This window comes from Notolepis coatsorum (assembly GCF_963971535.1).
Source record: "Notolepis coatsorum genome assembly, chromosome: 3".
Classification (NCBI taxonomy): domain Eukaryota; kingdom Metazoa; phylum Chordata; class Actinopteri; order Aulopiformes; family Paralepididae; genus Notolepis; species Notolepis coatsorum.
Window position 1 is genome coordinate 33,514,119 of NC_140167.1, and position 17,026 is coordinate 33,531,144.

Here is a 17,026-nt window from a genome sequence, read left to right on the forward strand (position 1 = left end):
CCGTATGCCAATGTTTATTTATTGTGAAGGAGTCTTTTTTTTATGCACGGCCATGAACGTGTCCTCCACACATGCACAGGGATGTAAAAAGTACCCAGAAATTATACTTAAGTGAAAGTATGGGTACCGTCTCAAAATCGTACTCAAGTAAAAGTCAGAGTATCTGGCTAAAAACACACTTGAGTAAAAGTCAAAAAGGTTCTACTTTTAAATGTACTTAAGTACTAAAAACTGACTGTCTATTCTTCTGATAGCAGGTGTTTAATCAAAGATCCCCGCTTTCTAGTCTTGCACAAAGACCAATCAGCATGGGTATGGGCGGGTTAATTTTCCATTGTTGGGGATTTGATTGGCTGTTTTAAAATAAAGTGCGGCCGCAGGATTAATAATGTTAACGTTAGTTCGGCCAGAGAAACAAATATACTAATTAAAATAGTTGGATCTGCGAGATTTATACTTTGTAGGTCTGCATTTTAAATGGACGGAGTAAAAAGTATGTTTGTTTCTCTGAAATGTAATTGAGTAAAAGTACAAGTATACAAACCTAATAATAAGTACAAATCCCCAAAAACAGTACTTAAGTATTGTAACGAAGTACAATTACTCAAGTACTTTCCACCCCTGCACATGCATAGGATAAGCAGCTCTATTGACACGCTTTGTATGCAAATACAAAGCTCTATAACGATACCACCACAGATTCTCAGGGTTAAGTAAGTCAAACCAGCTGAGTTTGCAACAATGCAAACTTGCAATAATGAGTTAGGATGAGTTTTGACAACAAAGCTTTATATACATACAAAGCTTGAGTTACATTTACTGTACATACCAAGCTCATCAATAGAGCCAAGGATAACCCTGCTCTGAATCCCTGGTTTCAGGAACCTTGGTTTCACACGATTGACCAAAAATCATAAATGGTGTGAGAACTATAGAACTGACGTCTTGACAGACATTGTTTTGTAACTACTGGCCTGAGGTAAAGTGTCCCTATCTGTGTCTAGTCTGTACAAAAACATAAATAATGTACCAGGTCTCTTTTCAGTCCTTATGTCAAGTAAGTACCGGTACACTCTTATCCATATCATTACATAAGGAACTTTAATCTGGTATCTGTTTGATTCATTAACAAAACCATTTGAGAATTCTACTCCATGGGGTTATAAATAAAATGTTCTTCAAACAGATCAGCATATGAATCAGCATAATGTGGAGCTACAGTGCTGCCCATAGAACCAATTAATTACAATAGCTGTTGTAGTAAAAGTGACCAGTGTAAGTTGTTAAATTGTACCTTTATTAATCCCTTTGGGGAAATCCGTCCTCTGCATTTTGACCCATCTTAACTATCTAGGAGCAGTGGACAGCCACACAGTGCAGCGCCCCGGGGACCAACTCCAGTTGTAATGCCAGTACCTTGGTCAAGGGTATGTAGCGGTGGTCAGCCCAATATAATCAAAGTGTAAATGTTACAGTGGCGCCAGGCTAAAACCTGTCAATAAATTAAATAAGCTAAATTAAAGCTTACAGTTGTTACCGGCTAGCTCCAGGTAACCTCCACTACAAAAAACAGCATGTGACAAGGTTTGAAATAAGAGGCAGGCAAACAGTATTCAGTGAAATAATATATACTGTTTTCAAAATAATCAAGTGCAAAACAGATACATAGAATACAAGTGAAAAATGGTAATAAGTAAAACAAAAACAGTCCAGATTGTGTGTGTGCTCAGTGATTGTGTGTTTGTGGGGGTAGCAGGCTGGGGTAGGCTGAAGTGGTGGCTGAGGACAGCTTGGAGATTGGTAGGGGGAAGCTGGGAGAACAGGGACACTGGAGATCTTGTGAAGGTGGTCAAGTCCGGGATAGTTGGTGGTTTGAAGAGACGGTTCATGGAAGGGGTTAACTTGCCAGCACTGGTCTCCTCTCTTTACAGGTGATACTCTCTTTGATCGGCCATGTTGTAGGCCACAGGATACATGAGGAGTCTGTCACCGTTTCCTCCAAATCGACTTGTTCTTTGCCTTCTTAACTCACATCTTCTTCTCAGTATTTCCCTTGCTCTCACTTCACTCCTCTCTCCTGCTCTGCGTCCTTGTGCTGCTCCACTTGCTCTGCTTCACTCTGCTCTGCTGCCCATGCTGCAATCAACTCAGCTGAGTCCTATATGGCAATTAGACTGCCTGCCTTAAAGGGGCAGTGCCAATAGGCTACTCTGCTACAAGGGCAATTCTCGAAGACACTCTGATGTCACGAGACCGCCGCCATCTTGGTATGAGGATAACAAACGGATTTCTACCATCAAATGCATGGGTTGAGCTCCGTTTTTATTACATGTTTTATCACATTCTTGTTCATTTCATAACATTTTCATACGATTTGTTTTGAAAATATTGAGGCCAACATGGCATTTCACTATTTCAAAAGCCTTTCTGGTGATTCTAAGGCGAGATATGAGTCAAAGAAGCTCCCCCTGATTGACTGGTGTTGTGGTCGTGGTAGCTACATGCTAAGCTAACGTTAACTACATCATATCGAACCGATAGGAGCTTATCTTATCTAATCTTACATGGTGGTACCCGATCAAACATCCACGTAAGATTAGATAAGATAAGCTCCTATCGGTTCGATATGATATAATTAACGTTAGCTCAGCATGTAGCTATTTGTCTAGGTTAACGTAGCTAACGTTAGCTGCCAGCCACTTTTTCCTCCGTGATGGTATAAAACTTGCAATTTGGATTTCTGTTTTTGTCATTAGTACAACGCGTAACACAGCAGCTCTTTGGCATTGTGAAGGACTGAAGAAAATTCCGCTTGATTGTCTTTAATTTGCCGCTTTAACGATCCGTTTCTCCACTAAATGAAGCGTACACAATGTACCAGGCGGGACAGTTTCCCCCCACGCTGCAGTTGCGTAGCAACAACAGACAGGAAGTTGACTTCGAGAATGACAGGTAACCTAGTAACAGGCCACCTATATACGTTTAAAGAGTCCATTCCTTTTCAAGTTTTAATTTGAATGTCATTTTTGTTTTTCGAGATTGTCTTACAGAAGGATACCAAAATAATCGTTGTCATATTCTTTGCCATATATGACTATGATCACGTGATGCACTGTAAGCTTAAGCACTAATGCCATACAAAATGACATGAGTTTGACCCACACCCTTTACTTAAAGCAGACAACCCAGCAGCATTATGTAGCAGGCCCGTGACATCTTACCAGCTCTTTTAGAAGTCTGCATTGGGTTTGTTTCCTTACAAGCACTAAACAGCCAATGACCTGGATATTTCCTGTATGCTTAGTGCCATCTTGTGTAGCTTAAGAAAACTGCAGTCCCAGATTGCATTTCCTACAAGGAAGCCCCCAACACACCCCACACACTTGATAGGGATTCTTGCAGTCTCTATCATCTCACTGAAATAAGTTTTTACATGTTTCAACTCCATCCGTTATCATTGCTAGAGGTAATTATGACTATATTGTGCTGTTAGCTAGCTGACCTCAATATGCAGCTAAAATAATCTGTCAGTAAATTCTTTGGCGTAACCTGTAGTACACATGGTACACATGGCATGTATAAACATGGAGTCATCTAGCTTAGAAGTCACCTGAAGTGCTGCCAGAGTTTTGTTTTTGTTTTTATTAAGGATCCCCATTAGCTGGTGCCGTGGCTCACAGCTAGTCTTCCTGGGGTCCACACAACATAATATAAAACAATTAATGCATATATCGATACAAAAGATAAAAACAAGGATTTAGTATACAGCAAGTAAGCTACTTTCACAGATGCTATAGATAGAAATAGAAAAACAAAGCAATTAACTAAAACATACAATAAATATCAATTTTTAAAGATACAAAATGAGAAAAACTTGTAGGCTAATAGGCAAAAACCCATACACAAATGCAATACACACATTAAGGCAACAGCTGAAAGTGATATTTGAGTTTCTTTTATAAAAATCGATTTACTAAAAGTGTAGAGATAACTAGGTAGGTTGTTCCAGAGTGTTATGCGCCTATAAATAAAAGACAGCTTCAAAGCATTGGTTCTAGGATGAGGGAGTACAAACTGACCATTGCTGTCCCCTCTCGTATTATGGTCCTGTATAGAGCTTCTGTAAACAAGTTGCTCAAACACAAAATATGGAGTCTTACTGTTAATGACTGATTTACACAATACAAGTGAGAGTCAACTAAACAACTTACATGTGACTTCTCCAGCTCTTCTTTGCATTCCCTCTTCAGCTGCAAGAGGGCCGCCTGGTGCTCTGAGAGGAGCCGGAGACAAGTACAGTAGCATTAGAACATACACCATAACACAAGATAAGATAAGATATTCCTTTATTGATCCCCTTGGGGAAATTCAGGCATCATAGCAGCATGGGGGAGGGGGAGGGGAGATACAGGTAAGACATGATACAGGTCATACAATTATAGTAATTTTTTTTTATCGAAATAAAGATTTAATAAAAATAGGCAGTGTAAACAATATAACAATATAATTAACTCTGGGCATGCGCATATGAAAAAGGTCAAGGTGCAAGATGAGGGTATGTACTGTATAGTTACAATATATATATATATATATATATATATATATATATATATATATATATATATATATATATATATATATATATATATATATATATATATATATATATAATCTAATCTAATATATATTATCTAAAAAATGCTAAATATATTCTCTGATAAGTGTGAGTGGGTTTCATTCACTTACAATTCCATTTGAAGGTGTAACAGGCTAGGGCTGCACGATTTTGGGAAATAATGTACCGGTAATTGCAATTTTTCGGACAGATATTGCGATTGCGATAAAATGTGCGATTATAGTTTTTTTTAAGCAGCCCCACAGAGGTTTATTGTAAAATGCAGCTTGCATCTGGCCTATGCGGTGGGTCTGTTCGGGACACCAAGCCTGAAAATTTTTCTTTTTACCTGGGAATCTGTACCTTTTCTTCTGTATTTTACTCTCCCTCTCTGAAGTCTAAACTTCACAACACACAATCTAAAACCCCATACCTCCCTCTCCCAAACCGTTCCTACAACAATAACAACAACTTGCAAAGGAGATCTTGTATCTCAATGGGACTTCCTGGTTAAATAAATGAATAAATAAAATGATTGCTAATTGCATCATTTCAAATCGCGATTTCGATTTAAAATCGATTAATCGTTCAGCCCTAGTAACAGCTCAAACTAGTGTAATTGTACCATGTTCACTGAAAATGTCAGAAATGTACTTCTCTCACTCTGAAAAGCCAGCAAGTAAGTAACACAGCATAGTCCTCATCAATTTAATTGGAGAGAACATTTCAATAGAGTTACACTTATTTCGCCATCCATGAAATAATTTACTCTTTACACTACATGAATTGGTGTCATGAAGGTGTCAGGACATTCTTTTTTATTGAGCTGTTATGGATATATACAATTTTCTATTTCTGTCATGTTCTCCATGGGCTGAAGTGAGATTCTCGTATTATTCCAAAGCTAATGCTACAAGACAAAATAGACATTTGTCGTAACTAGGGATGTCCGATATTATCGGCCGACCGATATTATCGGCCGATATTGGCAGTAAAATGTGATATCGGAAAATATCGGTATCGGTTTAAAAAAAATTAAAAACAATAACAATATTTGTTATATATATATCCAGTGAAATTATTAGTTACCTGAAATTATTCAGTTTTTTGGACGGGGAAACCCTGCATATATCGGTATCGGTTGATATCGGTTGATATCGGTATCGGAAATTAAGAGTTGGACAATATCGGAATATCGGTATCGGTAAAAAAGCCAACATCGAGCATCCCTAGTCGTAACTGATTGTTAATTATCAATCCCTCACAGGGTTCCCAATATTTTTGAGAAATCATTTTCCAGGACAGCACTTGCTCACATAATTTACCGGTACAGTAGGCCTAGTATCGACACATTTAAATTCATCACTCACTCAGCTCAGAGAGAATACCACAATTACTCGTAAATTACATACGTAATTTAATAGGGAGGTAGCACTGTGCTGTACATTGCCGTAAAACTCATTATGTACTATTTAGCTGCACAAAATCTAAGTTTTGTAGTCATTACGGTTAGGATTTTACAGCACTTTAAAATGGACTGCATTTATATAACGCTTTTATCCAAAGTGCATTACAATTTGTTCCTCACATTTTACCCATTCACTACACACCAACGGTGGAGGCAACCAAAGGGAAGGTGGGCCAAATGCATGACTTGTTCTAACATGTCCTGTATTTTAATAATTGTCAACTAAACTAAACTAAACTAAACTAAACTAAACTAAACTAAACCCTACCAAATTCAAACCTAGGTTTACATAGGCGATCTGAGTGAGGGGCTAAAATACAATTGACATTTTTTTCAGGATACTTTTATCATTTTCAGTCATTTTGGTAAATTTTCCAGGTTTTCCCATGACTGGAAATCTCGTCTCTGAATTTCCAGGTTTTCTAGGACGAGTAGGAACCCTGCATCATAGAGATCTAGCATGTGCTAAAGGTGTATGGGCAGGTATGACAAACTTATAGCATGTGCTAAAGGTGTATGGGCAGGTATGACAAACTTCTAGCATGTGACAAAGGAGTATGGGCAGGTATGACAAACTTCTAGCATGTGACAAAGGAGTATGGGCAGGTATGACAAACTTCTAGCATGTGACAAAGGAGTATGGGCAGGTATGACAAACTTCTAGCATGTGACAAAGGAGTATGGACAGGTATGACAAACTTCTAGCATGTGCTAAAGGAGTATGGGCAGGTATGACAAACTTATAGCATGTGCTAAAGGAGTATGGACAGGTATGACAAACTTATAGCATGTGACAAAGGCGTATGGACAGGTATGACAAACTTATAGCATGTGACAAAGGAGTATGGGCAGGTATGACAAACTTCTAGCATGTGCTAAAGGAGTATGGGCAGGTATGACAAACTTCTAGCATGTGACAAAGGTGTATGGATGGACAGGTATGACAAACTTCTAGCATGTGACAAAGGTGTATGGATGGACAGGTATGACAAACTTATAGCATGTGACAAAGGCGTATTGGACAGGTATGACAAACTTATAGCATGTGACAAAGGCGTATGGACAGGTATGACAAACTTATAGCATGTGACAAAGGCGTATGGACAGGTATGACAAACTTCTAGCAGAATATCAATTATATTTCTTTAAAAAAATTATTGTTTATCTTTGACTGAATAACACCATACTAAAATTGACCAGACCTGAACAATCTAAGCAAATGAATAAAGGGAAGATGATTAAACAGAAGGTTTTATAGATACAGTACTGAATTCTGCCATCCGGACACATGCCATTTGAAATATGATTATAGAATATAAGGTCTATAAATGACCTTATTATGGCCACGTCGCACATCTATGGATCGGGCCAAATCTCCCCTTTCCAATGGCAGAGTTAAATCTGGATTTAGTATCACCAGGCATGATTCACAAACCGTGAATGAAATCTACTGTACAGTAAGTACAGTTACTTTTTTATAATGTACATTTCTCCGCCATTTTTCATCAGATTGCAAAGCCGTTTTTTGCTAGATGTTCACAGAAAGGTAGAGGAACTAACTGCACTCTGTTTTATGGCAATAACATTCAGGCTTGTGGGAGATAATCCAGAAGTCAGAAGTTACCAAAAGTAAATCCAGAAGTCAGATGATTGACAGGGGCTGGCGTGAGCTGGGTAGTGTAGTTTTTCGAAATTCGAAAGCCCATCGAAAGCCCTGGGTCTCTTCCTTCAAAAGACTACACTCACTTTTGGCTGCGCCACTTCCTCCCATCAATATGTGCCGGTTCCCGACTCAATGCCCTGAGATTTCTATAATCTTATATTTCACTGGGCGGCTAGGTGGTGCAGTGGGCAAGGCATTCACCACCAATGCTGGAGATGCTGGGTTCGAGCCCAGCTCTCCACATTGTTTTCAGTTTGGCTGGTCGTCCGTACTAATACAATTGGCAGTATTAGGGGGAGGGAAAACTGAGGAGTGGGGATCGGACGTTGTGGACAGCGACTCCTACAGGTTGGTTGGTGCGCCTGCGCAGTAGAATCAAGAAGCGATGGGGGCGGCGCCCCTCCAAAACGCAGACCCCTGACGCTGAAAGATCGCGCCGCGCAGGTGAAAAGATGCGACGGCTGCTACCTCGAGTATCGGAGGGGACTCGTGCAATGTATGGCTTCGTCCACATTGCAGCCGGCTTCTGGGAGGCAAGAAACAGCGTTCAAGACAGGGGAGGGTTGAATTGGACGATACGAAATTGGGATGGGAGAAAAATAGAAAATGGGAGAAAAAGTGGATAAAAAAAAAAATCGTATATTTCACTAATAACAGTTAAAATCATTGGTAAACAAACGTAATGCTGAAAATATACACGTTGACTGCTGTTTTGCCAGGGTTAGGGTCTTTACTCTTGGCTACGTTTGAAAAGAAAACGCAACATTAATTCATACATTCCGTAAAGATGGATTTATGGTGTGATGTCATTTGCGGTCCAGTACCGGACCGCTCGGGCTTTAGAGGTTAACCCTGTGAGGCCCAAATAAAAGACATTAGCAACTTCAGAGGCCAGCGGGTGGAACCTATAAACACATTTACTATCCAATAGCATTGTGAGGCTGAACAACAGGACCCATTGACTATGTACATGTGCTTACAAATGTTTAAATACATATTTACAGACTTTTCTTTTTAAATGGCTAAAAGTGATTTTGTCATTTTGCAACCGTGGGTCTCACAGGGTAGGCTACTTTTAACCCTGTGAGGCCCAAATAAAAAAGACATTAGCAACTTCAGAGGCCAGAGGCTGGGACCTATAAACACATGAAGGGTGCCTTGACGCGTCTCTACATTTCGTAGCTCCATTTCTGCAGACCCCTCTCTGATTGGTTGAACTCCATTTCTGCAGACCCCTCTCTGATTGGCCACTACGCCCATGTGACCGCGGCAGCGCGAGAGAGCTGCAGTGCGGAAATAGGCTGCATTCTATTGCCATTCTCTGCGACAAACTCTAACCTTAACCAACTCCGAAACAGCGCCTAAACTTAACCCTTCTAACCTTAACCAACTCCGAAACAATGCCTAAACTTAACATGCCTAAACTTAACCGGTGAAAGAATGCATGTAAAAAAAAAAAAAAAATTTAAGGGAATTGAACTTGTCACCAACGCACCGCAGGATCCACAGCAAGGCGGCGAACCAGTTGAGCTAGTCGTCGACCTCGATAACCTTACGCGCACCTCCCTCGCGTACCTTAGAGAGGGGCTTCGCTCAACCAATCAGAGAGGGGCTTCGCTCAACCAATCAGAGAGGGGTCTGCAGAAATGGAGTTCAACCAATCAGAAAGGGGTCTGCAGAAATGGAGCTACGAAATGTAGAGACGCTGCCTTGACTGGAAAAAAGGTTGAGAAACGCTGGTATATATGGTGTGGGCTCTTTGTGGTACCACAGTAATTTGTGTGGCTCTTAGTCTCTGACTGGTTGGCCACCCCTGTTCTAGCATGTGACAACGACATATGGACAGGTATTACAAGCGTCTAGCATCATGTGACAAAGGCGTATGGGTAGGTATGACAAACGTCTGCAGGGTGGATCACTTTCATTGTGTGTGAAATGGAAGGCTGTGTTTACTCAAGTCAACCAACCTGTTTTAAGCCTTCATAGGTGACTGACAAATGAATGACAACAATAAACCATTAACTTCACCGTCACAGTAGCCCAGACGACACCAACACGTCATCCACTGGCAAACTATGTCTCCAGAACGTGTTACCCATTGACCTACAGGTGAGTGACTTGCTCCTGAGAGGATTGTATTGTATTATTGGTAGTAAATAAAGTGGGGAGATTAGTGTTATTCTGAAATCCTATAGTTACTAGTAAATCTAGTCCTTTCAAAGGTGTTAAACTACTTAGAGGCTGTGTATTTACAACAATGCTGTAATGAGAGTGTGGTGTGGATTGATACAGTGAATTAAACTATTTCATGTTTACCTGTACTGTCTATCTGTATGTCATGTATGTCATATATGTTATGATGAATTGAAAATGGGGGACCCTGATGTAAACAAGACGAAAGTCTTTCTCTGGTCTGCATCCCCTTAACAATTGTATTGAGCTGTACTGTACTGTACCCATTCTGCAATCTGTTAATAAAGTTTTCAATCAATCAATCAAACCTGAAGCCTACTGTTCTGTTGTGAGGACATGTGCTCATTTGACCTAAAACTTGAAATAAAACAAATAAAATAAAAAAATAAAAACAAAGAAAGCTCAGCCCCCCCGAGAAACTCAGCCAGATGATGTCATAGACTTCCTCAAACTATTTTCAAATGCAGTAGGCCAAACTCCAGGAAACATTAAGGCATAGTTGAGGAAATAATGTCTGCAGTTAACTCTGCTCTCTTCCGGATGACGTCATCCGATGGAGTTTCTCGGGAGGAGGGGCAGCATGCTCTCAACACACCATGTTTTGGAACGTTTTATGTCTGATTAACACATGTCCTGCTCACAACAGAACTATAGGATTCAGGTAAATAATTGTCGAAACGTCCCTTTTAATACATACCTACATGTACACATGTTCATGTTGTGGTATCTATCTAGTTATCAGCCAAGACCTTTGTTCTGGAACTCCATGAGCCTGTGTCCTAGACGAAGATAAAGCCCTTGACTGAAAGCCAAGGCCTAAACTATTCAGGACTGAAAATATACTACAGAAAATATTCAGCCTAGTTGCCCGCTCTCTGCCCACAACAGTACCAATGTATTCAGCACATGCTCAATGACTCTATAACACGCTCAATGACTCTGAAAATAACTATGTAACAACCCATCATCTACACTCATTGCACACACATCCACATGCACACACTCACTTTTAAACAAACACTCTACATTATATTTACCTATTTATTAAAGAGATTTGCACTACATTCATACCTCATTTGCATTTGCACCTTACCTTAAAGTTCTGTACCTTATTGTCTGCATTTGTACCTCACTGTTTACAAATTTGTACTCACTGTACTTAGATTGTACTGGCTGTACTTTAGATTGTATATTGTATTGTATATTCCTCTTTTACTTACTTTTTTACTGTATGAAGAAGCACACTCTCAGGGGCTCATACAGAACCAAGCATTTCACCGTAAAGTACATGCATTTTATTGTGACAACTAATAAACAAACTTGAACCTTGAACTTGAAAAAGAAAATAAACCTTGCAACTGGATCAGCCAAGTGTAAGACAGACCAAACATGGCCGGCCTACTGCCCAGGCACCTCTTCTTCCCATAAGACCAGCCTACCTTTAAGACCCACACAAACAGTCCTGTGATGCCACGAGACGGCATCAACACAAACAGCAGCATGACCGTGCAGAGAGGGTTTCACTGCGTTCCTGACTTAAATGGATTTAAGGGATATCTTACACCCTGCTACTGAAGCTTAGCTAGCTAGCTCCACAACGCTTGTGCCATCTCCTTATTAGATTAGCCCACAAGATTAGGGGTTTTGGGGAGGAGAACACCTGGATAAGAGATGGGTAGAGTTTCTATTTTTGTTTCAGTGGATGATTGGGAACAGATACCAGCGTGGGAGGATTTCTCAACAGGAGAATAGTGCTGTGTGATAGATACACTGGCATTGTATTCACAACACCGATCAGTGTGTGAACCTCTAGTACAGGGGTTCTCAAACTTTTTTATACCATAATACTACCTATCCGCGACTTTGGGTCGCAACCCGTAGTTTGAGAACCGCTGCTCTAGTATAATCCTACGTCAGCACTATCCTGAGAGGTGAACTCGGGTGAACGCTGTGAGCTGCAGTATGAGCTCCAGTGGGGAGCAAGTTCTTACCTGCCTCGGTGTACCTGAGCCCCACCTTCTCCTCCTCATCTTTGGGCTTGGGCGGGGGCCAAATGGCCTGGAGACGGCCGGGGGTTCGATCCTCACTGTCTGTAGGTGACGTGACCTCAGTCTAGGAAGGAAAAGATGTGAAAGAGCATACAGTTAAGACTATCTAGCATTGGCAAATTCATGGAAAGTGATACGGAATAAGAAGATCAATTGCACCTGGCCACAGTCAGTTTGCGGTTTCTTTTTTAAATGTTGTATTGCAAAACACTCAAGAAAGCACAGAATACATATCACCCTAATACAATCTGTACATTGTTCAGTTATGTTTGGATATTCATGGTATGGTACAAATTGTGATTATTTGACACACATTTCAACAAACATGGCAAACATACATTAACCTTTTTGTGTTGTGGAATCAGGCAAACAAAGTGTGGCACAGTATGTAAATTTATCTATGGGTAAAATGACTACATACTTTATTAATCTATGGGTAAAATGACTACATACAGGTATGTTATTAATCTATGGGTAAGATGACTACATACAGTAGTAATCTATGGGTAAAATGACTACATACTTTATTAATCTATGGGTAAAATTACTACATACTTTAGCCTCTGTGAGACTTTTGACTTCACTGCCGGGAGATTTGGAGGTTCTCTCAAAGATGGACTTCAGAAGTTCCTTATCATTTTTGAGTTTCTTCTTCACTGCCTCTAGGTCCATAGGTTCTGTTGTTTCCTTTTTAACTGTTTTGGGGCCGAATAAGCTCCTAAAGGTTTCATAAGCTAGGTCTGAAGCTTTCCTTCTTCCTGTTGGTAGGGAAAGGGTGCTGTCTGGTGCTGAGACTTTCTCCATCCCCCCCTCCTGCCCGCTCTCGGGCTGCTTCTCTTTGGGTTCGAGTGGAGGAGCTTGCCCATGCTCCGGCTTGCTGTTGGACACATCCTGGTCGCCTCGGTTGAGCAGCTGATCCAGCTGCCCCAGCACGTCGCTCTTGGTCTCGGCCACCGGTTTGGGCTCAACGCGTTTTTTGGTCGGGCTGGTTGTGATCTGCTCGGGGAAGAGCTTGGCTTTATTCACCGTCTTCTTCAGGCTGAGCAGAGCCAGATCAGTGTCCTTCTGTTTGATCTCCGCCAGAGTCTCCCGGTCCTCCCCCACGGCCCCCTTCCTCAGCACCCGCAGCCCGCTGAAGAGGGCTGGCAGCTGGAAGGAGGGGGGCGGGGAGAGGGCCATGGTCCTGGACGGGGACGTGGTGGTGGTGGTAGGTAGCGATGGAGAAGAGGATGTGGCTGGAGACGGCGACTTTGCACCTGGTGTCTTTGAGTCTGGTGTCTTTGAGTCTGGTGTCTTTGCATCTGGTGTCTTTGAGTCTGGTGTCTTTGAGTCTGGTGTCTTTGAGTCTGGTGTCTTTGAGTCTGGTGTCTTTGAGTCTGGTGTCTTTGCATCTGGTGTCTTTGCATCTGGTGTCCTGTCAGCAGGCATGTGATGCTGGCCCTTGGGCGAGGCAGGAACAGCACTTGGCAGGGCAACAGCTGGGGACTCTCCAGGAACAAGCGACAGCAACGTGGCTGAGACAGGCTCCGAAAGTCTCTGTGCCTCATCAGTGTCTGCCTGCTCCTCCTGGCCGGGGGAGGTTTGGTCTTCAGGTGGCCCGGGGCTGAAAGGGGGTGAAGGGGAGATCTGACTGGAGGGTGTCTCCTCACTCCTCTCCTCGTCCTTCTGCTCCAGTACGTCGTCCTCATGTCCCTTCTCTGGCTCTTCTGCTGACAGAGAGGCAACGGCAGTGTCATCAACTAGTGCTTCCGAGGTCTGAATTCCAGAAGCGAAGGAGAGATCAAGAGGTGAAGTCACATCTCCCCCAGCAGAGAAGTTGCTCAGATCTACTCCTGAGTTTCTGCGGCTGAAGGCTACCCTCTCATTACAGGATGCCTCTGCTCCCATCGACTCTAAATCCACAGAGTCAGGGACAGCTTCCTCCTCAGGCCTGCAGTCGTTTTCTTGCTGCTGTGAAATGGAGGAGAGCAGAGCAGTATATGTCTTGGAGTTTGCTTTGCTTTTAGACCTGGATGTATACAGAGCAGACGCGTTTTTAAGCGACCTCTCCAGCATACTGTGTGTTCTAAACACAGGAATTTCGTAGTCTGCTTCTGTCTCAATGGCATCTGGACCAGGGGAGGGCGGCTGGCCCGCGTGACCATCGTCGTCACCGTGACCCACTGTCCTACTGTCGTTCTCAGGGAGGAGGGGTTCCTTGGGCGCGGGCGCGTGCTTCTCCGATTGGCTACGGCTGCCAAGGGCCCCGTCCTCATCTTCAGTCTCTGTGTCGCTATAGGTCTCGACCATGGTGACCTGCACCAGTTCAGGGTCAACTGTGGTCACTGCTTTGACTCTATTTTTGGACTCCTTACAGGACTCCATCTCCCAAGATTCAACATTGTCCTTATCTCCCCCAACTTTAAGCCTGTCGTTGCTGATGACATCCATAGAACTTTGATCACCCTCAGCCAGATCTACATCAGGCAGGGTCCTGAAGGCCGTCAGAACAGCCGTCTTCGCTCGCGCAGGTTCGGCAGACCTGTCCCATGTGAAGACATTGGACAGCATATTCAATAAGGAACTGGGAGGTGGCTTCGCCTGCCTGTCCGAGCCGCTACTTGGACCGTCCATTTTCACAGCAACCTGTGGAACTCACCGAGAATGAATGAAATCAAAGCCAACTAGGTAGTAGCTCCAACACAGTGTCCATTGAATGTCACAAAAGAGTCATCTCCCCACCTCTAGCCACACAGCCTGCTCAAGTTCCACCTCTGCCGTTGCCTGGGAACAAAAGGCCTTTGTGTAGACAAACCCCCCCACTCCTAGCTCTTCTTACCCTCTCCAGGAGGGCTCCAATTATAACAACACTATCCTATAATCCTGTTTAGCGAGACACAAACATGCTGCATATAGCCCTTATTCCAAATCACTCCCAGAGTAGTTTCTACTGTATGTAGTTAGAAGTACAGTTCACTCTCGGCTGTATTCCTGGTGAGTGAGATTCCAACGGCGCTCTGGGTGAAGTCAAAGGTTGTTCATCTGTTGGAAACATGTCCCGGTATAATCTCCCAGGGAAAGCAGGGTGAAGGAGTTTGCCCCGTCGTTCACAGACACGTCATAAAAACTGTCCAGCTATTCCCAAATGTGTGGCGGTGTTGTCTGGAAAGTTCCAAGCTCTCCTTCTATGTGCCAGTAGAGCAGTCTGGAGTCAGTGAATGAATCGCTGTACTGGTGTTGGTCTTTCCTCTTTTCCCACCAGTGTGTGTCTGTTTCGGTGTACAGGACAGCCCTCCGTGCTGCGTGTGTGAGAAAAGCCCTTCAGGTTGGAAAAAAGAATGTGCCTCACTGGTCTATCCGGTCTGGGAACACCCCTCACCCGCCCTGCCTGGGAGGGAACCGTGGCAGCCACAGGTGTCTGGTTACTGCTGCTCACTTCCGCAAAATGGCTGCTCCAGGTAACAAAACACAGCTACACGCTCAATCTGCCTCAGTTCTGCGCTGCCCTGGTGCAGTATAAACACACTGGGAGCTTTATAATCTCCCAGTGGTCAGGTGGACAGCTATAGGCCCCAACCTTATAGCCCAGCCCACCACTGCTTGGCTCAGTGGCGAGCTATTGCAACACAGGGCTTAGCTCATGGTGATTAGTCAGCCTGGCCCTATAGCTCTAGCTCTAGCGAGCATGCGAAATTTTGGTTTGATGTTAAAGCTGGGCGATATGAAAGAGATTAATATCATGATAATCATCTGGAATCTTTCTAAATAGAATAGAAATACTTTATTTATCCTGAGGGAAATTCAGCACTACAGATTGCTCACAGTAAACAGTAAACATTTAGGTAGTCAAAAACAAAACTCACGAATAACAATGAAAACAAGAATAAAGAATAAAATACGGTCCGGGATATACATTCTGATATGTATATACATTCTAAAATATACAGCCAAAATATACAGAAATATACAGTAAATGTACAGTAATAAGTGTAAAATTGTAAAATGTCGATTTTAAAAGTAAAAGTCCAGGAAGATTATGCCAGATTGTACTGTCACCCTGTGTTCAGTGATGCAGTGAAGCACAGTGATGCGTTATAAAGTATGATGGCTGTTGGAATTAAGGACTTCCTGTGCCGTTCAGTGTTGCATCTTGGGAGTCTTAGTCTAACACTAATGTGTATATATATCACGATTTGTGAACATCATAAATAATCCAACTGCTGTTAATTGCACTGGACTCCATGATAAAGTAAAGTGTGGCTGCTATCATTCATTTAGATGACAGAATTGTGCATAACAATATCATAATTTCATCACAATAAAATATGATATTTTAATTGAATTATTGCCTAGCCCTATTTGACATCAAATAAAAAGGACTGAGGACAGGCAGTGAGTGCTTTGATTTAAATAGGATTTTTTTTATTTTTTTGTATGACACTGTTCCTGAGTAGAGTAGAATTACATACAAAGGTGTGTCCAAAGTAGTTGTGAGTATCGACTGGTGAGTGGTGATTTTCACAAGTAGAGTAGATTTTTTTCATATAAAGGTGAGTGGAAGGTAGTGTATTGACTGATGAGGCTTAGACAACTTTTAATATGGCAAGAGACGTTCCAATCAACGTGACAACAAATTCTACAAACTACTCCAGCACAGCGTGGACCAGCGAACACTTCTAGTGTGATCCAAGCAGCATTTAGACGATCCTTACTCAAATGCACCCTAGATACTGTGAGCTTTACGTACAAAGGTGAGTTCAAAGTAGTTCTGTGTACTGACTGAAATGCAGCTTTAAGGAGGCGATGGTTGGCGCTAGCAACCAAAGGTCACTCCCCCTTAATGCATTCCTTCAGACTGGCTAATGTGACATGACCAATGGCTGTCGTCACGGTGATCGACTACCCTCCCAGCCAGAAAGCATACTTCAAAAGAAAGAGTGCATTTACTACCATAATGCCCATTCTCCTACGTAGAGAGTTGGATGATGTTCCACTTGTCAAACATCTCTGCCCAAAGAGGAAATAAACTAACCAGTGCTACCTATACTTGTATTATTTTC

At 42.3% G+C, this 17,026-nt stretch overlaps 1 protein-coding gene across 1 annotated transcript in view; it reads right to left on the reverse strand.

Annotated features, from left to right (window-relative positions):
* Positions 1-15,253, reverse strand: part of LOC311225608 (formin-like) — an 86,611-nt gene extending 71,358 nt beyond the window's left edge. Inside the window, 3 exon segments of the mRNA XM_084310989.1 lie at positions 4,212-4,273; positions 11,931-12,051; positions 12,543-15,253. Of these exon segments, the coding sequence (XP_084167115.1) occupies positions 4,212-4,273; positions 11,931-12,051; positions 12,543-14,600 (2,241 nt within the window). The 5' untranslated portion in view covers positions 14,601-15,253.
* Between the last annotated feature and the right edge of the window lie 1,773 nt (positions 15,254-17,026).